General features: G+C 36.5%; 1 protein-coding gene across 1 annotated transcript in view; it reads right to left on the bottom strand.

Annotated features, from left to right (window-relative positions):
• LOC122790606 (kinesin-like protein KIF14) overlaps window positions 1–24,189 on the bottom strand; it is a 1,004,205-nt gene that overhangs the window by 888,273 nt on the left and 91,743 nt on the right. Inside the window, exon 3 of the mRNA XM_044058133.1 lies at window positions 8,706–8,960. Coding sequence (XP_043914068.1) covers window positions 8,706–8,960 — 255 coding nt within the window. The remainder of the gene's footprint in view (window positions 1–8,705; window positions 8,961–24,189) is intronic.

The raw sequence follows: 24,189 nt of genomic DNA, 5'->3' as shown, positions 1-24,189 counted from the left end.
ATGCATTCTTGTAGAAATAAAGACCTGAGGTATGTTGAAATATGATAATATTTCGAATAAATATGCCAAATTAACTATCGAATGCTTTTTGAGCGTCAGTTAAAGCATATATGTTCATATTTTTATACTTCGCATAAGATATTAATGTATGAAGAGTTAATGTATTGTCTGTAGTCTGTCTCCCATCTATAAACCCTGCCTGTTCTTCTGATATTATCAAGTTTATTATTTTTTTTAATCTACTAGCTAGAATAGATGTCATGATTTTCATATCAATATTCAACAGTGATATGGGCCTGTAATTGTCTGGATTTTTGGGATCACTATTCTCTTTCAATATCAGAATTGTTCTTGAAGCATTAAAATGAAGATCATTGCTGCCATTCGAAATGATATGATTAAAGGTCTGTGAAAGTATGGTGCTCAGAATCCCACTAAAAGATTTATAAAATTCAGAGGTCATACCATCTGGTCCTGGGGCTTTATGTGGCTTTAATTTCTTAATTGCCTCTAAAACTTCAACTGTAATCAATGCGGTCAATTCTCCATGAGAATCCTTGTCAATATTGGGAAAATTAATTTTCTGTAAGAACTCTTTTCTCTCTTTATCATGCACATGAGTTTGTTGCTCACCATATATCTGATTAAAAATTGATTAAAAAATCTTCATGATATCTGACTTATCAGTATATAACGTATTGTTATGATTTATTTCAGTAATTAATCGTGTCGATTTCGTCTGATTAATAATACGGGCTAATGCTTTCGAGGGAGTTTGAATGTGATTTGCATATTTAACTAAACTTCTTTGTTCATACAGTGTCAATTTTCTGTTGTGCATAAGAAACAGATCTTTCCGACATCTTAACAACTCATTTTCTGTTTGTTCAGTGTAGTTCCTCATCAGCTCCTGGTCCAATAATTGTATTTTGGTTTCCAAATCCAGTTGTTCTTTATTTTGCAGTTTTTTATAATAAGTGGCTTTCTGAATAAATAATCCTCTTAAAGTTTTAGTTGTGGCCCATTCTATATCTAATGGATGTTTGTTACGGGGAATATTGTATACTAATTGTTTAAGTATCTCCTTAACTTCCTGTACTATATCTTCTTTGGTTAATAGGTATGGGTTTAAGGACCAATTATATCCACAATGATTTTTAGTTTTCAAAATATCGGTCTTTAAAGTTAAAGTTATCTTAGAATGGTCTGAGAGATGTCTAGCTTGATTAGAAACCCTAAGGTAAAGTGAAATGAACACTTCTGGAATTAAAAAAAAAAATCAATTCTCGACCACATTTTATGGCAGCTAGAATAAAAAGTACAGTTTTCTGCCTTTGCTTGTATGCGTTTGTGTTTAAAAGGGTCATACAGTTTGAAATCCGTTCTCAGTTCTTTCAACGCTACCGTTGCCTGCTTATTAAAAGCTGTAGAAGCTCCCAACTTATCAATTTTAGAATCTTGGTATGCATTTCAATCCCCCCCCCCCATCACTATGTAACAGTTGTTACATGACTGTAGAATAGAGTAAATTGAAGCTATATAATGATGTTGGTTCACATTGGGGGCATAAACACATATAAGTACTATCGGCTTATCCAAACTTTCAGATTTGAGAACCACCAAACACCATCTGCCTTCTTTGTCTATTTTGTCCTCCAAAATTTCTCCTTGAAAATGATTCTTGATTATAATTGCCACCCCAGCACTATTCGTAGTCCCTTCCGTCTTTACAACCTTCCTAATCCATTTCATGTCCTTCATTGTTTCCCACTGGTCATTAGTCAAATGTGTTTCTTGTAATAGAATAAAACCTGCTTTTGATTTAAAAAACAGATGCAGAAACAGCTTTCTTTTTTTCATGTTCTGGAGTCCTTTAACATTCCAGGAATCTATTATCCACATTCTAAACTATGAATTGATGAATAATGGTATCTATTTTTTGTTTTCCACCTTAAATTGACAAGTGTTGGTATTTCGTGAATTTTTTGGAAGCAAAACTGCCATCCCATCCCTACCCAGTGCCTATCCACTATTCCTCCGGACCAGGATGAACATAGGTTTTTCACATTGGATAAAATTCCCCAAGAAGCTAATCTACTAATTCTATTAACTAACAATAAAATAGCATGCAAAAAACCTACACCAACTATATCTACTTCTACAAAGCCTAACCCGGACATTCCCTACTAAACACCGCACTCAAGTAACTACAGCTCTGTACATTTCCCCAATATTCATATAAACTAATTGTACCTGACATGTCAAATAATTCACTTTTATCAAACTTTAAATTCAGCAATAATATATTAGCATTATAATTACTTGTTCTAAAACCTTTTAACTAACAGTTCACCTAATAAGCACACAGTTGTTATACATTTGTTTAAAACAAGCCATTATTTAGGTCAGCTATTTATCTTCAAAACAATCCTACAATATTGCATTTAATTTTTATAGATCATTACAGTTAAACATCACCTATAATACACATTTACTACTACTGTTTGCTGATTATGCTATTTTTTTTCCTAAACTGATCAAAATTAAAAGATACTTATTTATTCACTAGACAAAACACAGTAAATTAAAAGACAAGCATGAAAAGGAAAAAAAAATAACAAAAAATAGACTGCATTACCTGGATTTACCACTAAGCCATAGAATCTTATACAGCAACAGCTAAACCATACATTTTTATCTTTACCTGACACACTTTACCTCATTGATCGTCTTACAGTCATTTTAGCATCAAATAAGTCCCCAAAAGCTTAGTTTTCGATTTACAGCAGCTCTTTTTTCTTCCCAGCATTTGCAGCAGTCCAGGCAGTTCATTTTTCGAATCTTCGCGCTCGCGACGGGGGAACCAATTCGCGAACGGACCTCTCAGCTGCACACGCTCAAAACGGTCCCCCTGCTTCCTTTACCTTGTTTCCTGTTGCCTCGTGGGTCAGGAGCGCTCGTTGGAGCCATAAAACTTCGTGGAATCTTCGTGTTTCAGCTAGGAAGACGAGATTAAAAGATAAAACGGAGAATTACCAGGCCTGCTGAAGAAAGAAGAACACACAAAGGATTTTGAAGCCTCAGATCCTCGTAAATGAAGTCTCCCATTCACTCTAATGCAGGAAGAAGCCAGGATGGACTGTTCAATTTTCAGACGGTGGCAAAGCCTTAAAAAGGCTTCAAAAAGGTAGGTCTGGCTTCTTTTTTTGTATTTACAGTGTATTTAATGCCATCAAGAGTAAAAATTAAACTGTTAGGATATTTCATTTGAAATCTAATGTTTTTGTCAATTAGAAACTTACAGTATGGAGCCAGCATTTGTCTAGACTGCCTTATTTGTGTTGGTAAATCCTGTGTTATAGAAACTTTATAACTGCCACATTATAGATCCACCAGATTTTTTTATGGTTAGAAGTATTTTATTCACATCCTGGAAGTTTAATATTTTGACATACACAGGTCTTGCTGTATTTGAAGCTTGGGAATCCCTGTAAGCTCTATGTGCTCTTTCGATGACAATTTGCTGAACAACCACAGAGTCCTTAAGTAATGTTTCAAATATTTGTATGATAGAAGTGGTCAGATCATTATATTGGATTGATTCTGGGATCCCTCTGATGATTATGTTGTTGCGTCTTGATCTTGCTTCCAGGTCCAGAATTTTGTTTTGCATCATTTAAATATCAGCCTCATGTGATTCAGATCTTTTAGTGAGCAATGTTATATTGTCTTCATTTGCTGCTATTCTGGTTTCCGCTTTCTCCATTCTTGTTAGAATCCGATTACATGTCTCACTAAATGTTTGTGTTTGGGATGTTAGGTCTTTTAAGGCATCTTGTATAGGTAATAATGCAGACTTAATTTCTTCCATCGTAACCTGTTGATCAGATTTCGCTGATGCCCCTGTTTTTGCAGTCTCTTGCTGTTTAAATGTTTTCTGTCTCTTAAATATGGATTCCTTCTCTGGAGACTGTAATGCTGACAGTTTAGTTTTAGTAGTTGTAGTGTCCATATTTTTATCTTCTTTTGACATTTTGAAATGCTGCAGATAGAGATAATTACCAAGTAAAGGTTTCAGTAATGAGGTAGTTCAGTCTTTTGTTTGGTGCTCTGTTCAGAATCAACCAAGCAATCAGCTCCAATCCTGTTGTCACCAAGTATTTTTTTTTCAATTTTTTTTTCTCGATAAGATCGCTGACTTCTAGTAGTTTATTAATTGCTGTCAATTAGTTGATTAACTCGAAATGTACATCCGCAGGGTTGATTTTTGTCTCTGGTCTTTGGAGAGCTGAAGTACTGTAGTGCTTGTAGAATGGCGGCCATCTTTGAATCCCTGGTATGATTGATTTCAATGTTATGTACTGATGAAGGGTGGTTAACCCGAAAGCTTTGCTTAATAAATCTTTTTCTTTGGCGCACAGAAGTGTTTTTGGAATACCTGGTAATATACCACCAGTTTTAATAACTGAAAACACTTATTGGCAGGACTTTACTGCAAAATATTTAATGAACTATTACTTGATGGTCACGTTCCAAAGCTGTGAAAATGCAGTTTTCTCCTATTTTTAAAAAGGGAGATAAATTTGGTGTGACCAATTATAGATAAATTAGTTTCACGTCTATATTTAACAGTTTTGAAAGCTGCTTCCCTTTCTTTAATTACAGGCACTACTTATCAAAATTACACCTGATCTACACCAACTTTGGTTTTATCCAAGTCAGGTCTACTTTAATAAATCTCAGCGAATTTTCCTATGGCATTGGATTAAGGATTTTTTTTGGATCTGGCCAAAACCTTTTTGATAGCTTACTGCACATTTCTATTTGTTGGGTATTACAATTTTACAAATGTAGCCCTTCTTAGTCTAGACTGTCTGGACAAAGTGTGTACCACCATGCCAAGGTACTCGCTCTGCATATCTGCCTATGCTGTCTGGACTTCCCAAGGCTCCGTCTTGGGTCCATTTTTTTTTAATTAGTCTGATCTTCTCTGCTAGTCCTGTGAATAATTGCTAGGTAGCAAAACATGCCAATGACCACAAGTGAGTTACAGTGTTAACAGTATTTCAAGTGATCTCTGGGCAAAAATATTGGCCTTTAATCAAAATACATCTGAAGTGCTCTATTTTGGGAAGCCAGCTATTAAATATTAATCATCTTTAACTAGTTCTCTTAAAAGAATAAACTAATTAAAAAAACAAGTAAATTAATACAAGGAGTTGGGCATACTGTTTACATCAGATTATTTTGTTTTAAACGAGCATATAACCAAAAATAATTTATGCCAACTACGATTTTTTTTAAGGGATAATTTAGTTCTTTATCAAACATGTACCCTATTTTCAAATTTAATTGCATGTATTTTTTTTTTTTTTTTAAACACACAGTATACTGAGAAACAGAAAATATGTAAATGTCATTGGTAAATTTCTTTGGAAAATTATCAAACACATTCCATCAGCAAGATATTGGAGTTATTCAGGAATCTGTATATGAAAACTATTCTAACTACATTAAAGAAAATGTATTAGTTTTGAGTTACTGAATATAATTTAATATACATTTGTCCAACAATTTTTAGGTCACAGATATAATTTGAGTTGATCAAGATAAAAACTTTAATATTTATAATACAAGTGATAGTAAGGTTTTGGAATACATTTTTTTTTTTTTTTTTTTAATAAAATGCTTTCCTCTAGCCTTGGATTTGTTTAAGTTAATATTGTACTGCTCAGTTTCAGAAATACAGTACTCGGCATTTTAAATTTAGTAATACTTGAATGGATAGGGAAAAAGTTTAATGTAACCTTTAATGAATCGTGTGCCTCAATGGCCTATGGCTCTGAGCACTGTATCAAACTTGAGAAACTTACTCGCCATGAAAGAAAACACGTATTGCTTAATCTTTCCTCGATAGCTCCTATTTATAGGATAATCTGAAAAACCTAGATCATTTTGGTTGCAGTCAAGCCTGGTATGTGGTAGCCCACTAAGTTACACAGCAGAGGTAGCTGGTCGCAGATCATGAAATAGAAGGATGGACACAAAGTGGGCCAGTTAGCAGCACGTCAAATGACATGTCAGCCCTGTTTGCATAAGGGGGTAAAAGCACTGATTAAAACCCCTGGGAACAGGAGTTTAAACTGCTCAGCCACCTGACACAGAGACCGACAGAACATCACCTAAATCACCTTTTCTGATGGGGAAGGTGTAGAGCACATGTGCTTCACAAGCACCTGTGGTGTTGCTGCTACCAGGATACAAGCTAATGTTCTAGGAGGTGTGTGTGTAACTATGAGGTACATGCCATCTAGGTGAACAAGGCTCTCCTTGAATGTCATTACAAGCCCATCAGGTATAGCTGGTCCACAAGTCAGAGGGAAGCAGTACTTAAAATCCTTGAGATTTTGGTTTTCCCCATCTGGGCAGAATATTCCAGGGTACATAACTAGCCAAATTTGTAGCATTGGGTTGAGAAGAATTTCTGGAAGAAGCAGGTGACCTGATATCAGCAGGGTTGAATGGAAAATGGTGTGCAAGCACTTCCACTTGTTAAAACAGGAACCCAACATCTTTAAGGAAACAGGAAACTCTACTTAAAATCACAAAAATGAACATTTGATGCTAGGTGAAAGGAAGCATTTGTGTTTTTTATAGCCCACTCATATTTTAACACAGTTAAAAGTTATGAACTTCATGCTAGCTAGTTTTGATGATAAATGGTAGCACCATTTAAATTTGGGAACAGGGTATCATGCCCTATCCAGTGTGGCTAGTCTTTGACCAACATATCACTTGATCCTTTAGAAACTGCAGAGATAACATACAAACATATCAAGCCCTTCATGTACTTTGGTAGAAGGCAGCAGCAGTCTATACACACACACACACACACACACACACACACACACACACACACACACACACACACACACACACACACACACACACACACACACACACACACGACTCCTATATTAAGGGGACAAATTATGGAATAAACTCTTGCCATGTTACTAGGTTGCCTTATTCCTTAAATATATTCAAAAATAGGGTTACATGCCAAAGCCCATAGCCAATCAGGGAATTTGTTTTCTTAGACTATCATTAACAGAAGACAGTAACCAAACGTATGAAACTTATTTTTACTTTTGTAAAACTTACCAGATGAGAACACACAATGGAGTGAAATAATCAAAGTGTTAAGTGATGCAGAGAAAAAAAACACATGAAGTGAATCTTTCAGTGCTGAAAGCCTGACAAAGGCAATATCACATCATCAGTCAATGAACCCCCAAGGAGTGGTGCAAGAGAGAGCAGGACACGTTTTGAAAGATAAAACCCAAGGTGAGTTTTTAGAACCTTCTGCAGAAGATTTCCAAGAATGAAGAGAGCAAAAAGGATGTGCTCATCCCAGAAGAAAATGGACCAAGACTTGTGCAATGGAACAAAAACAAATCTACTAATGTGCAGCTAAAACAAATCTACTAATGTGCAGCTAAAACAAATAAAACATTACCATGATAACACAACACAAGAGTAATAAAGAATTTTGAAGACCAAAGAAATAGCAAACACTTAACGGTGCCATTTGGATACCCTTAAAATTCGATAAAAAAACTTTTGCACAAAGAGGCAATTTTCACAATAAAAGGTCTTGCATTGCAAGCTTGGATAAGTGCGTGCAATACAATAAAATTGGTCTTGTTCATTTCTTCCTTTCACTCAGCAGTGGTGATTGAAAATTTCACACCCTGAACAGTTAACACTGCTTTCCAGCAAAGTTGCCATTTCAGAAAAATTTAATTAACAACTTACAGAATTTTGAAATATGGAATCTACCACCAGTTTCGTGAAATTTTAAAAAAAAACTATATTTAAGACATCCTGTATTTAGTGCTACAAGCAAAATTCTAGCAAATGTTTTTCATTTCCTCTATACTGCCCTTTCTTTCCTCCATGGTCATAAATACACACACACATTTTTAATTTAAAAGTAAATGCAAGTGTGCACAGTAATATGGTTTCTCCAGCATCTGTAGAAGCTTTATGGAATATGACAGGCTCTGGTGCATTTTAATCATTAACAGCTGCATCCCTTTCGTCAAGGTATGACAACCCTGATAAGATTATAAATTAATGAAGTACAGCTCTCTGCACAGGCAGGGAGCTCACTACAGAGAAAATGTTTATGTTCAATGCAAGTTTACAGCCATATCATTTAGTAACATTCCTTGTGCAGTTAAGTTTACAGCCCTATCATTTAGTAACATTCCTTGTGCAGTTAAGTTTACAGCCCTATCATTTAGTAACATTCCTTGTGCAGTTAAGTTTACAGCCATATCATTTAGTAACATTCCTTGTGCAGTTAAGTTTACAGCCATATCATTTAGTAACATTCCTTGTGCAGTTAAGTTTACAACCATATCATTTAGTAACATTCCTTGTGCAGTTAAGTTTACAACCATATCATTTAGTAACATTCCTTGTGCAGTTAGGATTTACAAGTTGGTAGTTGTGCAGTGTGTGCAATTTTGTAACATATTTGTGTATTAAGTAGCTTATCCCTCTAGATTTTATTCATTCTAACAAATTTCAATTGAGGAGGTTCACATTTGTATACAAAAACCAAGCTGTATTTTAACCCTTTCCCGTTTAACCCCAAATTACAAAAAAACAAAACAGAATGTAGTAAATGGCCTTACGTGTAAGATTTTCCAGATCCAGTTTGGCCATAAGCAAAGAGGCATGTGTTGTAACCCTGAAACACTTTATCCAACATTGGCTGCCCCAGTCTTCTGTAAACCTCTTCTTGACCAGCATAATCTTCATCTTGGAGGTTGAAAGACCAAAAGCAGATGTCAAACATGAAGGACAACGTCTGATTTGTCTGGGGATGATGTATCAACAGTTCTTGTCCAGACAGAGAAACCACACACTTGGTACAACCTCTCCTCTCCCTGATGAAGAAAGACATTAAAATTGTTGATTAAAACTTGCAGCACTGTGAAGACAACTCCTTCATATAAAGTCATAGTTGAATGGTCTGTCGAAAAGAAAAAGCTTCAAGATTCATTACTGAGGTTTCATCTAAAGGATGATTAACAAAAGTAAAATATTTGCAAAACTTAGTACTACAAAACCAATAGTTTGTATCAAAACTAACATACTTTCTTCCCACCATAATGGGTTGAAGACCTACATGAAACCAGATTGCCAAACATTACCAAAGAACAACTAGTGTAGACAAAAGACAAATAAGCCTTTTTGGTGTGTGTGTGTGTGTGTGTGTGTGTGTGTGTGTGTGTGTGTGTGTGTGTGTGTGTGTGTGTGTGGTGTAAAGTATGCAGCCCACTCCTACTCAATATAAATCCACTCAAAGAATGCTGCACCTCAGGAAAAAAGAATTCTGTCAACAGGTTTCCAACAATATGCAAAGGAGGAGTCAGTTCCAGATGTTATTTTATGTCATTTGTCAGTACCATCTGACAAGCTTAAAAGTACACCTCAAGCTTTGGTAAAACTGATCCACTACAACCATCACACAACCTCTTGCCTTAAAGTAGGTCAAAGATTATAAGAAACTAGGACAACATCAAGTCTGCTCATTCTGAAACATTTTTGAAAAATAGAACAAACAGACGCCATTACAGGCTTCTGCTTCCCAAGCAGCACTACAACACAGAAACTGGAGACAGGATTTTTTTTTTTTTTTTACACATTTTGTACTACTTGCTAATTTTTCTGGTTATTTGCAAGCCATTTGTAAAGTATACATTTAAATTATCTGAAACTTTGTTTTATGTATCTTGTACATGAAATTAGTGTAACTGTGGTACACCACATGTCTATGAATGGCAAAAGGCCAAACTGAAATCTAAACCAATGCACAGAAGGTTAATTACAAATCATATGGAAGCAAAACAGTCACTATGTAAAACTGGAGTGAGGTGTTCAGTGGAAAAATTGCAGATGGAATGCGGAACGTTTTGAAAGAGAAATGGAGTGCAAAAAATAAACGTTTTATCAGGTTCTAGGCATACATCAGGGGGATACATTTCCATAAGAACAAGATATATTTGTTTCATCTTGATAAAGATATGAAATGGAAGAGAGGTGAAACTGCAACTTTGAAAATTGACCAACAAGAACATGTATATAGAGTATAATAGGAAACTCTTTTACAGATGCATAAGATGTGGAAGAGTAAAGACACACAAAATGATAACTGTGTACACATTCTAAAATGTATTCTCATACAACAGATTATAGATAAATTTACAAAATCTAATGCAAAACAGTTTGGCTCTACAAAAGGGGTAACAAGTTGTCCTAGTGACATCCAGGTAACCCCCAGATACTGGAATCAAATTAGATCATATTGAAAGAGAACTGCGCAAACTGGATCCAAACAATGCACAGAGAGGAGAGTGAACTAGTAACAAGTGACCCGAGAATACTTCAGCAAGAACTTACAGTACCATTATATCTATTATTCACTAGGTCATATAAATATGAGCAGATTCCTCAAGATTGGAGGCATGTGCTTATTAAAGCCGTCTTCAAAGGGTAAGGGGAGTTGGAACAAACCTGGAGTCAAACAGACCCTCAAGTCTACTTCATGTTGTGGAAAAATAATGGAGAAGGTAATATTGGATAAGTTATTGTCAGAAGTGGATAGGTTGGGACTTGAAACCATATATCAGCATGCATATGTTGAAAACTGACCAATTACCACCTGTAACATGATGTTCTGTAACAATAGAACAGCTAAGAATGAAAAAATGTGTTGTGATGCAATTTACATAGATTAAACCAATTTTGACAGGGTCACACACACACAATACTGATCAATACATAGTTGTACTAACTTATTGATGTACTCTTGATAGGATCAATACCTGCATGGCTTACAAATAAGACATGGCAAGTATTATACAGCAACTGGACAGGTGAAATCATTGGTTACAGTCAGGGTGTTCCCCACAGGGCTCTGTCCTAGGACTTTATTTGTTTAGAGTGCATCTTTCAGACCTAACTTTTTCATCTGAGGTGTTCCACTGTCTATATGCAGATTTTATTTTTTTTTATTTTTTTATTTTACATTTGTTCACCGGGCTAGTCCAGCTGGATTAATGTCCATTTTCAGTGGAGGCCCGGGGAGAAAAGCTCCAGAGGTTAAAAACAGTATTGGAAACACATAACAAGACATAGTACAAATGTAATTATACAAAGGTAAAAAAGGTAAAAAAAATGAACATACAAATATTATAGATTTTAACTAATCAGAACAATCCTAGCAAAACAATATAATAAGGTATCAGATCATAAAGTATATAAAAGGTAGTTGTGAACCATGGTAGATAATACACAAATTTTTTTTTTTTTTTTTTTTTTTTTTTGCTATAATGAGTTATGTAATATTTACAATAAATAGGGGTAATATCTCAGTTGAAGTAGAAGATGAAATCCAAGTGGATAAGAAAAGTTTATGATAGAGTTAAGGATGCCAACAGGCTAGTCTGGGTTGGTACAAGAGCAAAGCCAGAATTTATTAAGATGTATTAAAAGTTGTTTTTTAAATAGTGGAAGAGTATGCAAAGAGGACAGATCGGATGGAAGATTATTCCATATTTTACCTACTGAGTTAGAAAAAAGGCAGTTGCCTGCAGAGTTCATAATTTTGGTAATATTAACAAGTAATTTATCAGAGGAACGTAGTTGTTTCAGGTTGATATAGGGAGTCAAGAGTTTGGAAAGAGCTGGTGTTTTAGAAGGTTGGTATAGAATTGTGTGTGCAATTAAGAGTTGTTGAAAAATTAGCTTATTAGGGAGTTCCAGCCAGTGTAGTTGTTTTAGGTTTAGACAGTGGTGAGCTCTAAATTGTGATGTGGTGGCAAAGCGGGCAATATTGTGGTAAGATGTAGTAAGTTTCTTAAGGTTACTTTTAGATAGATTAGTGTAAATAGGGGATGCATACAAAAGGGTAGAAATAAGGTGTGTTTGGGCTAGGGTTATCCTAGCTTCAGGTGTGAGGAAGGGCTTTATTCTGTATAGGGATCCAATATTTTTATTAACGGCTTTTATTGTGTTGTTGATGTGACAATCAAAGTTAAGATTATTATCGATAGTAACACCAAGAAGTTTAGTTGAGGAGTCAGGAGAAATTATGGTGTTGTCAGTTGCAGTAATACAGAAGTTTATCAAAGTAGATTTACGGGTAGGTGAAAAGAGTAATAATTTAGTTTTCTTGCGGTTAAGGAGTAGACAGCGATTGGAGAACCACTGTTCAACAGTTGAGAAGGCTGATTGTGTTTGAAACTGGAATTCTGTTTGAGAAGAGGCAGTGCAAATTATAGTGGAATCCTCTGCATATTGTATGCAGGTAGTATTAGGTATAGATGATTGAAGGTCATTAATAAAGATGGAAAATAGAAGTGGGCCTAGGATAGACCCTTGAGGTACTCCTAAAGAGATAGGGAGGAGAGCAGAGAGAATTTTTCCAGAGTACGGCTTGCTGACGATTTTCAAGATAGGAAGAAAACCAGGTTAGGGAAGAGGGCTCCAGGGCCAGAGATTTTAATGTGTGCAGAAGAAGTGTATGATTAACCATATCAAAGGCTTTTGATAGGTCTATGAAAAGAGAAGATGTAAGATTATTGTTGTTACGGTTTAAGTTTATTGTGTTGGTGAAGGAGAGAAGAGCTGTGGTAGTACTGTGAGCAGGTCTGAAACCATGTTGAGTGTCTGCCAGAAGGCTATTATTGAGGAGATGGTTGAGTAGTTGTTTATGTATGCATTTTTCCATGATTTTAGCTAAGGGGATAAAAGTGCTATGGGACGATAGTTGGAGAAGTCGTAAGATTTGCCTCCTTTATGGAGGGGTATGATATGTGATATCTTCCAGATTGCTGGGAAATTACTTTCTTTTATTGATCTGTTTATTAAGATAGAGACAGGGTAAGCAATGGCTTTTGCTGCTAGTTGCAGGAATTCAGCAGGAAGCTTATCAGCGGAAGGGGTGGTAGGTTTAAGTTTTTGGATAAGAGATTGTATATAGGAGGTAGATACAGGTTGTAGGTGAAGGGGAGGAATGGTATTTATTAAGGTATTTGGAGGTAGTTGAGAAGTATCAGGAGATAGTTGGTTGGCTAGAATTTGTATAGAATTGGTGAAGAAGGAATTAAAGTTATTGGCTGTTAGTGTGGGATTATCAGGGTCAGAATCCTGAGGGTTGGGTGTAATTATTTGGCCAGGGGTCAGCAGACTATTGATGCTGGACCAGAATTTTTTGGGTTCCTTTTTGGTAGTTTTTTGAAGTTGAAAGTAATAGTTCTTTTTGTCTGTTAGAATGGCTTTTTTTGTACTGTTTCTAAGCTCTCTAAACCTTTGGTGGTCTATTTGACTTTTGGTGGAATGCCATTTATGCCAAGATTTATTTCTGAGGGTGATTTTATGCTTAGTATTTGTGGTTAGCCAGGGAGCAGTTTTAGTTTTAGTTCTAATGGTTCGACTTTGGGCGTGTTGATTAAGTATTGCTAAGAATGTTGAGTTGAAGTGTTCCACTGCTTTGTTGAGTGGGAGATGTTTTAGAGGGGCCCAATGACATTGGAAAAGTTCAGCTTGAAACCGATCAGGGTTAAAATGTTTCTTTGAATGAAGAGTTCTAAAGGTTGTGGGTAGGGTTAGGTTGGTTTTGCTTCTAATTATATAGGTTAGTGAGTGGTCACTAAGGTAGTCAGGAAGGATACCTGTTTGGTAGGTTTGCAGGAGGGTATTAGTGAGAATCCAGTCTAAGGTAGAAGCCTTATTGTTTATTTTATTGATTCTAGTGGGAGTATTGATAAGTTGTTTGAAGCCAAAGAGGTTGATATGTGAGGTAGGGTAAGCATTATTACAGGAATGCCAATCTATATTAAAGTCACCTAGGACTAGTGTTTCTTGTGGAAGTTTGATAGAGAGTTGGTAGAGTATATCTTCAAGGGTATTGATGTTATTTCCAGGAGGGGAGATATGCACAGATGATGTTAATGGCTTTATTGGTATTGATTTGTATTTTAGAGCTAATTACTTCAGCATAATTATTTTGAGTAAGAGTTAGGTCTAGAGGAATCCGTTTAAGTTTCGCTTTATACAGAATGGCTACCCCACCTCCTTTCCTATTAGTGCGATCAAGCCTAATAATGCTATAACCAGGTGGGGTAATTTCGATGTCTTTAATTGAGGGTTTTAACCAAGTTTCAGATGGGCATAAAATATCAAATTGCTCAGTTTCAAGAAGGGCATGGAGTTGACTAATTTTGTTACAGATACTACGTACATTAAGATGGGCAATGGACAAAGAGTTGGAAGGTTTAGAGCAAGAGAGAGATAAAGGTTTAGTTAGGTTTTGTTCTATGTTGGTTGTAATATGATGTGGACCAGGATTGGGGTGAATATCACCATCTTGTAGTAAGTGGAGAAGAGTAGGATATATCTGTGGTTTAAGATTGTAGTGAATGTCATTTGTTTTTTTGGTATAGGTTTTTCTGAACTTGCAGTGTACTAGTCTGTGATATTTGGCTAGAAGGTAGATGGACTGAGAGGGTGAATGCAAATAGGATGAAGATAAAGGTGTTGTAAATGTGGAGGTACTTTTAGAGGGCAGTGGAGTAGAGAGAGTCTGAGAGTATTCGTAAGAAGTTATGATGTAGGAAGTTACAAGAGATGATAACAATAGTAAAGAGATGAGTAGTCTTAGTAATGCAGGTATAGATAGAGTGGGCATAGTGGTCTCAAAGGAGTTTTGCAGAGAAGTAGGAGGAAGTGTGATGAAGTAAAGTTTAAAGAAAGAAATTAGAAATTAGAGAGGGCGGGAAGAGCCCAAGAAGAAGAGGTCCAGGAGAAAAACAATCAGTGAAGTGCTCAGAAAGAAGGTAAGTAAGGCAAGGGGATGTAAATATATTTGGTGACAAGAGGTAGGAGCAAGTAGAAGCTAGAAGTATCAGAGCAAGTGGAAAGAGAAAAGTGGAGCAGAAAGGGGCTGACAGTAGGTAAGATAGAGAGTTTGCTAGGTAGAGGAAGTTTCCAGAGGAAAAACCCTAGTAGTAGAGGCCACCTAATGACCACAGGGGATATTTCAATACTTGCTGCTTACAGGGCTTGTGGTTTAAAGCGAGAGGCAAGTAGCTAGGGATATTATTGGCAAATATATGATCAGTTGGTTGAGAGGGGGGGGGGGGTTAGTTGCTGGCTGCTGGCAGTGCTGACCTTGGGTTTTACAACTTCACTGGGAAAGAAAAATACAAAAAGATTTAAGACGAGCAGGAGCTCTAGGTCATACTTTCTATTACTTTTCCACATGTAGGCTCCACAAGGTGGGATAGCTTTTGTTCCTTAAAGTAGGTGAGGAGAATAGCAGGTTTGGATGGGATGCAAGAACCCAGACCTAAAGGTGGTCAGGAGGGTCTTACTGCTGAGAAAAGAAGGGGAGAAAGGAGATACTTTAGATTTAGAACAAACACAGTCTTCAGAAAGCACTACTATAAAATACACATAGCATTTACATGTTAAAAAAACTCAGAGTTCAGCAACAGTTCTAATAGAAGTTAGTACAGGCAGGAACACAATAAAATACACTTAACATTATCATGTAAAAAATCTCAGAGTTCCGCAACAGTTCTAATAAAAGTTAGTTCAGGCAAAAGCAGAATAAAACATGACCTGAAATTGGGTAAACTGATTACGTGTGTTCTAGATAAGGCATGCCTGCAAAACTATTTTACTAAATTGACCATTTGGGCTCTGGAGAACAATATGCTGATAAATACATCAAAAACTAAGCATATGAGATTTGGGAGACAAATTGAAAGGTGAATATTTAATACAGCTCACAGTGATTGAAACTGTAGTCCCATTTAAGGACCTGCGCATATGGGTAGATTCAGCTAGGAGTTTTTCTAATCAAATCAACCAATTGGTTAATGATTATAGAACTATAAATTGTATAAAATAAAAAAAGTTATAAAGTCTAGGAAATCAAAAATAATGAAGGCATTGTTTTGTTAGCTACATTAGACCCAAACTTGAGTATGGAATAACAATATGGAAACCCTACAAGAAAACAAACATGAATAAACTGGAAAGAGTACAGCAGAAATGTACCAAGGGCATCCATGGATGTGAAAATGGAAGCTATTATGAAAGACTAAAATATCTGAACTTGTACAGTGTCTTACAGATATCAAAGAGGAGATCTTATTCAAGTATATACGGCATTTAGAAACAACTACCTCTGGGAATGTTTGGGGCTATCAAAAGTACTAGAGAATCAGTCAACCCATGTAGAAGATTCTATAGGAATGAGAAGTGTACTAATTGGTTCTCTGACAGAGTAGCTGATGCATGGAACAGACTATCAAATTACATTAAAGTACTAGTTTAGATATTTAAGAACAGCCTCGACACTTATGGGAACAAGTGTTATGGTATATTGGCAAGCTAGAAAAACAATGCCCATGCTTGCAATACTTGTATGCTTGCAATATTTGTATGTATGTTTGCATGCATGTATGCAAGCCCAATGGGCACTGCCTTACGACACCTGGGATGAGCTATTTGTACCAAGCACATCCAGAAGTACTTTCTTTAAAAAAAGCTGATGCCAAGTCACCATTTTCGGCTTGAATCAGAGTTTAAAAATGAATGCTGCAAGACTTGTAGTAACATAGTTCTGCTTTTGATTGCAGTGTTTTTTTTTTTTTTTTTATAAATATATACATGTGGGATTTATAAAGCAGTCATTTTAGTGATTCTCAAAACTTGAAGTACACCACAACACAATTCCTTCTGTGAATCATTTTGTAGTTATTTTTGTAAACAAAGATTTGGATCCAGACTGTATACATCAGGTGGTACTGGTCCATTACCAAATTGGTTGATGAGGTAAGCTAGCTGGTCCAATGAGCCCAAGTCACAACCCAAGCCGGGGGGGGGGGGTCTCAAGTTAACATTTAAAAAAAATACAGGCAAGTTGAAACAAGACTGCATAGTTACAAGTAGAACTTCAAGAAATATAAAAAACAGGACATCAGGTATAAATGGACATAGATACAACTCCCTATTGAAATTTCAGGACTCCATGCAAAATAATCACATGTGCATGCCAAGAGAAGTGCAAAATGTCACTTTTTTTTTTTTTTTGCAAGGTGGGGCAAGCCCTCCTGCACCTAACCCCAAAATATGCACAAGTGGGAATTTTCTGAGAAACTGCAATTTGTAATTACGTGAAAGCCTGTATCAGTCAGGCAGTCTCTGCATTACAAGACCCAACACTTCAAATGGTTACCCAAAATACAGTTAAAAAAAGGTAAAGTGATACAAGTTCTACTGTCAGAGAATGGGACTCAGGACAGTATTAGAATTGGGCAGCATGGAACTTGAACTTAACGCTTCTGCACATCTAGGAATCAAAACTGCAACTTTGATAGAGTTAAGGGAATTTGTTGAGTACATGTTCAGAACATCCTTCCACCTCGTTTCAAATAGTTTCAAGTTGTAATACAGTGATAAGTGTGAAGAGGCTTTCAATTTTGTTTGAGAATTTTCTTTAGTAATGTTAATACTATAACATACAGGATTTTGCCTGTCAAGAGTGTTTCTTTCAAGATACTGGGGTTAGTAGCTTGTATGGGCTTTATCAATTGTCTGGATCAAAGTAAGTGGCAATATAAGGTTACTTTAAACAATATGGGCATCTCTGCACCTGAAATGGTACGTTTTACATGCATATGAATTGCCATTAAACTTTAAAATATGTCATGTACTTCTCATTTTACTTCCATTCGACAGAGGGAAAGTATGCATTTAAGGTTTGCAAAGATACTCTTCATTGAGAGAGAAACCTGGGTTCCACCACAAGAGAGCAATCTGGCAAAATCCTCACTTGCTAGGCTATTGGACTGCCCTAGTCTTGCATTCTCGTGCTAACCGGCTCATATATTTTTGCACTACCAATATGGAAAGATGAGCCAAACAAATATGCATGGTGTGATCATACATTTCTCCCATTGATGAAGGCCAGTGGTACTAACCCAGGGCTGAATTTTTGTTTACCCATCCATTCATCCAACTTATGTTGGAAAAGGGTAACAGATGTACATTTGTTTTATGTAAAGTGGAAGACTGTTCCACAGATGCACTATGTGATACATACAGATCCCTCCAGCATGTTCTGTTGCTTTAGCAAATGACTGCATTCCCTCAAGAAAATGTTTAAGATGCCATTGGATTCGAAAACGAGCAATTGGCCTGAGAGTGTAGTGTCTGTTGCAGTTTTATTCACAAGTCAGAAAGCACCTCTCAATGGCTTCAGATACGATGAGGAGACAAGGCTTTGAATTATTCTGCATAGTTTTTATTAGAAAATCAAGGCCTAAAATCATAAGACAGCATTGTAGTCATTCCAGTTAAACACACACCAAAAGGGGATTATACTCTATGACCAGCCTAACAAATGAAGTACAGTGGAACAATTACGTCCCTGGATCTGGACACCATGCCTTTAGATATAAGCTATGTGATGGAAAAAGGGTGACCATACAATAGGAGATGCATGGTCATCAAAATGACAATTCATAGTCTACATATAGCTTACAGTCATTTGTGACCAGCTGCTTGGCTTCCTTTTTTGAGTAACTGAGTGTGTTTTAAGTCTTTTTTCCATTTTTCTGATATTCACTATTAGCTTTGCACAATGCTGTGCATTTCTGACAGTTCTAACATAGCTAAAAGGCAACACTGGGGTTGTTTTGCCTGTGTGGCTATTTGGTTGATTTGATCAAAATCTGGAGTTAATTTAGTTTAGTAACAGCATTTTTGAGAGTTCCACTGTATGTGCAACGTGGTAGTGTTAAGATGTTTATATTGGGATTCCACATTTCAAATGTGGCATTATTATTCATTTCTGATGGGGACAGATGCATCCATGCAATAATTTAAATGTGCATAGAATTTGGCAGTAAAGTATTCTGTACAAGTTGTAGTTATCATACAAGTTAAAGGGTCTTTTGATTTGAGAAAGGTCATCACACAGTTTTATTAGATTAACTGTTGCATAGTCCCTGAAATAGGTTATTGGAGGAAGCTTACGACTTCAGTCTTAAGATGGACCAAATTTAGTCACATTTGACCAGGGAGGAAGTTGCAACTGATTGGGTGAAGAGCTGCACTATACTGGTACAATCAAATCCAGGATTTTTACTGCTCCTGGTTGAAGTGCAGACTAACTGGTCTGGAAATCACTGGGCATACATGTTTGAGAAGGTACAAGACTCCCAGTTTATGGAGCAAATAGTTGAGATCTCCTTGTAGAACTGCATTATATTAATACATAGGGACACCATATTGGTTAGGAAGGAGTAAGGGTCAAGGAGGAAAGAGAGAGAGGTCCTGTAGATAACTACGATGCAATAAGGATTTTGTTTATAGAAAGCTGGAAGTGGTGGAATTCCAGGTCACTGTCTTGAGCAATGAGTCTAGAGGGGAGATTATATTCCTAAAAAGTGCCTTTGTTTTAATACAGTGGGCTCATACGAGTAATAGGGATTAAAACATTGCATTAATGGAGTCTTGAACCAGGCCACTGTGCAGATGCATATACAAAGTACAGACTCCCCCCAAGGTGGACTTTTTATCTTTTTGAAGACTTAGTGTTGAGCAGAAATACCTTAATGCTGTCCAGATCTATTTAGTTATGTTCAAGACTTTAAAAGATTGATATTGGCTAAAATGGCATGATGGGGTAGACAAGATTTTAGCCAATATACAGAAAATTTAAGGGAGAGCTGCAGGTCAACCCTGGCAAAGCAGTTAGGATGGTATACCATACCTTCCTAAGCTGATGTCTAATGTACCCACTTTAAAAGGACACCAAAGGCTAAGATATTTGTTGAAAGACATTTTTTGTTCATGCTGATGCACCATCTTTGGTGATGTTACAACACAGTTCAAGGCTAAATTCATACGTGCCTCAGACATGTGCCAAGTGCCCAGTGAAGTCTCTTCCTGTAGTCCAGGAAGGTACATAAAGTCATTGACACGCCTATGTACAGTAAATGTGTGTGTACTTGAGGTGCAAGGACCCAAGTGTATATATATATATATATATATATATATATATATATATATATATATATATATATATATATATATATAAATAAAATAAATATAAACACAAACAGGTGGTGGTACACATTTGGGTCAAATCCCCCACCCCGCCATTCCAGTGTCCCGTTATTTGGCTATTTCTCCCCAGTTACTATAAAAAAACACCATTCAAAACAGTGTGCATACTGCTTTCAGCTTTTCTTCTACAATGATTACAGATATTTGTATTTAATTTAAAACTTTTATTTCAAATTTTCCAGCACAAACACCGATAGACGTTTGCTAAACAAAGTAATACAGTCTCACAATAAAAACAGACTTGGCATTAAAACTTCTGTGACTTTCAAACCCACATTCAAAGAAAATGCATTTGGCCATTGGCAGATTAAGTTCACCTTTGGGCCATTTTAAAATCATAAACCCCTTGCACACATTTTTAGGACCATGCAAAATTTCTTTGATTCACTTCACTGATTTAATGTATAATAATTAAATTATATCCCTTGCATCACTTGTTAGGCCATGTTTTAAATTTATCACCAGTAAGCAAAGAAACAAAATATATGAGCCAATAATGCAAAAACTGCCCATTTCAGAACATTTCAACCATAAAAGGCCATTCAAACTTCTGTCATTACAACCTACCAATATCAGTCAATATGCACAGTCTCTGCAGAAGTAAAAGTCATCTGAATAATTCCAGATTAGAGAGATCTAGCCAACTAATGAAAAGGTTCCCACTAACAAAAAAAAAAAAAAAAAAACTATATATTTAAGTATTTAATCTACAAATTCACTGCCTGCTGCCCTTTAAGAATAACTTGCCGATGTTACATTAAAAATGATAAGGTGGTAATATTGCAATAGGGAATGGATGGCAAAAAACAGGTTCATGGTTACTAGGCATCTTATCCAAAGGAGGACATATTCGGGACTGCAACACTCCAACCTCTTAAAATCCAACAAAGTATCAGAAATCCATCTACATGCTGTGGGAATAGAGCCCACAGCCTTCTGCAGCAAAACAAAACTATGCTACCTGCTGGGCTATTAACACTGCTTAAAAACTCTGCACACACAACAGTGATACCATTTGCCAAGCAAAAAACAGTTGCACGTTTTGAGTAGAGGATTCAGGCTCTGGTTTCCTGTAGCTAAAGGTACAAGGCTTGAGACTAAGCAAATTACTAACCACCTGCTAACCTCAACTAGGGCATTTCGCTGACACACACACCTCAACCTTCTAACGCAAGAAATCTGGACAAAGTCTAAAATAAATGGGAACAGATTATAAATATTTCTCTCATGAACTTAGAAAATTGTAGAACAGGATTTGTGTTAGTATGTATTTTTCTAAGGGATATGAAGTCTAAACCTCAAGTATCTGTCATTTAGCAACTTCAATCTTTTTATGAGGAACAAACAAAAATATGGGACAAAACTCTGGACATTCTGCAAAAAACTGGGCAGTTGAGGGGTATGGTACCTCTCACACACACCCTCTCAACCCGTTAGCACAAGACGTCTGGGCAAAGCCTGTCATTATGGGGGGACAAAGACCCAAAACTAGGGACACATTTTAAATATTGCTCTTATAAATTCAGAAAGTTGCTAGAAAAGGATTTGTGTTGGAATGCATTTTCCAAAAGATATGAATTGTGAAACTACTCAAATGGATGCCATTAGTTAGTAACTTTAATCCTTAGATCATATTCCAGTGATTTCTCAAAAAAAAAAATTAGGAGGAACAGACCAAAAATATAAGGCAAAAATCTGGACATTCTGCGAGTCTGTACAGTTGACAGGTATTGTACACACATACACACCCCTACCTCCCTCTTACACCCTACCCCATACTTCTCAACCTGTCAGAGCAAGAAATCTGGACAAAGACATAATGGGGGGAACAAATGTCCAAAAATAGGGACACCTTTTAAATACTGCTCTTACAAACTTAGAAAGTTGATAGAACAAGTTTTGCATTAGTATGAACTTTCTGAAGGATATGAAGTCTAAAGCTCTAATGTCTGCCATTATTTGCTGTCTTAATCCTCAATCATTTGTCAGGGATAGCCAGGAAAAAAAAAAAAAAAAAAAAAAAAAAGTTTTATGAGAAACAGACCACAGATGGGAGACTAAAATCTTAACATTCTGCAAATATCTGGACATTTCAATAAGTGTACACATCCTACATTTACCACAAGTATACATACCTGCATGTCTATGAGAGGCACTTAAACACTTACTTTCCATTAAGGTTTAAAAAAAAAAAAAAAAAAACTAGTTTCGGAACATTACCTAGTTTTTCCACTAAAAATTTTTCATTAATAATGAAATCCCAATATTTATACAAGATGAACCTTACCTTAGTGCCATCTTTACAATACGTTAAACTGGTCTGTAATTGGGCACTATATTATCATTACTTAGCTCTGTTGTTCAGTGCACTGGATCAACGGACTAGTGTCAACACTCAAGAACATTGGTAGCCACAGACACACACACACACGCGCGCACGTGTATATATCCAGATATATACAGGCGCGCGCACGTGTATATATCCAGATATATACAGGCGCGCACACGTGTATATATCCAGATATATACAGGCGCGCGTATATATCCAGATATATACAGGGCGCTGCGTATATATCCAGATATATACAGGCGCGCACACGTGTATATATCCAGATATATACAGGCGGCGCTGCGTGTATATATCCAGATATATACAGGCGCGCACACGTGTATATATCCAGATATATACAGGCGCGCACACGTGTATATATCCAGATATATACAGGCGCGCACACGTGTATATATCCAGATATATACAGGCGCGCACACGTGTATATATCCAGATATATACAGGCGCGCTGCGTGTATATATCCAGATATATACAGGCGGCGCTGCGTGTATATATCCAGATATATACAGGCGCGCTGCGTGTATATATCCAGATATATACAGGGCGCTGCGTGTATATATCCAGATATATACAGGCGCGCTGCGTGTATATATCCAGATATATACAGGCGCGCTGCGTGTATATATCCAGATATATACAGGCGCGCTGCGTGTATATATCCAGATATATACAGGCGCGCTGCGTGTATATATCCAGATATATACAGGCGGCGCACACGTGTATATATCCAGATATATACAGGCGCGCACACGTGTATATATCCAGATATATACACGTGTATATATCCAGATATATACAGGCGCGCACACGTGTATATATCCAGATATATACAGGCGCGCACACGTGTATATATCCAGATATATACAGGCGCGCACACGTGTATATATCCAGATATATACACGCGCGCACACGTGTATATATCCAGATATATACACGCGCGCACACGTGTATATATCCAGATATATACACGCACACACCTATATATCCAGATATACACGCACACCCACTTATATAGAGATATATACACACATATATATCCAGATTATCTAGATCCATCTATATATATATATATATATATATATATATATATATATATATATATATATATATATATATATATATATATATATTACAACCACTGCCCTTCTCTCTTTTACTGACTCCATTAACCATAACCGGAATGAGAAAAGAATATCATCAGCTCTCTTTCTTGACCTATCAAAGGCCTTTGATATGGTGAACCGAACCACCAGCTACTTCATAACACCCTAAAAAATCTCCACCTAGATAACCAAACCCTGGCCTGGTTCCATGCCTATCTCTCTGATAGTCAACAAGCGGTACTCTGGCAGAATATGCTCTCAAGTCCCCTACCCAACACCATAGGAGTTCCCCAAGGTTCTATACTGGGACCTCTTCTTTTCTCAGTCTTTATAAATGACCTCTACAAAGCCATACCTGATGCCACCTGCATACAATACGCAGATGACTCGACATTAGTTTGTTCTGATCCATCTCTTGCTGACCTCTTAACTAAAACACAATCCTGTTTTACTGCAGTTGAGACCTGGCTATCGGGACGTCAACTGATTCTAAATCCAAAAAAAACCAAATT

This window comes from Protopterus annectens, chromosome 16.part0 (genome assembly GCF_019279795.1).
Source record: "Protopterus annectens isolate FY-2018-M chromosome 16.part0, PAN1.0, whole genome shotgun sequence".
In the NCBI taxonomy this organism is placed as follows: Eukaryota; Metazoa; Chordata; order Ceratodontiformes; family Protopteridae; genus Protopterus; species Protopterus annectens.
This window is presented reverse-complemented; position numbering and strand designations above follow the sequence as displayed.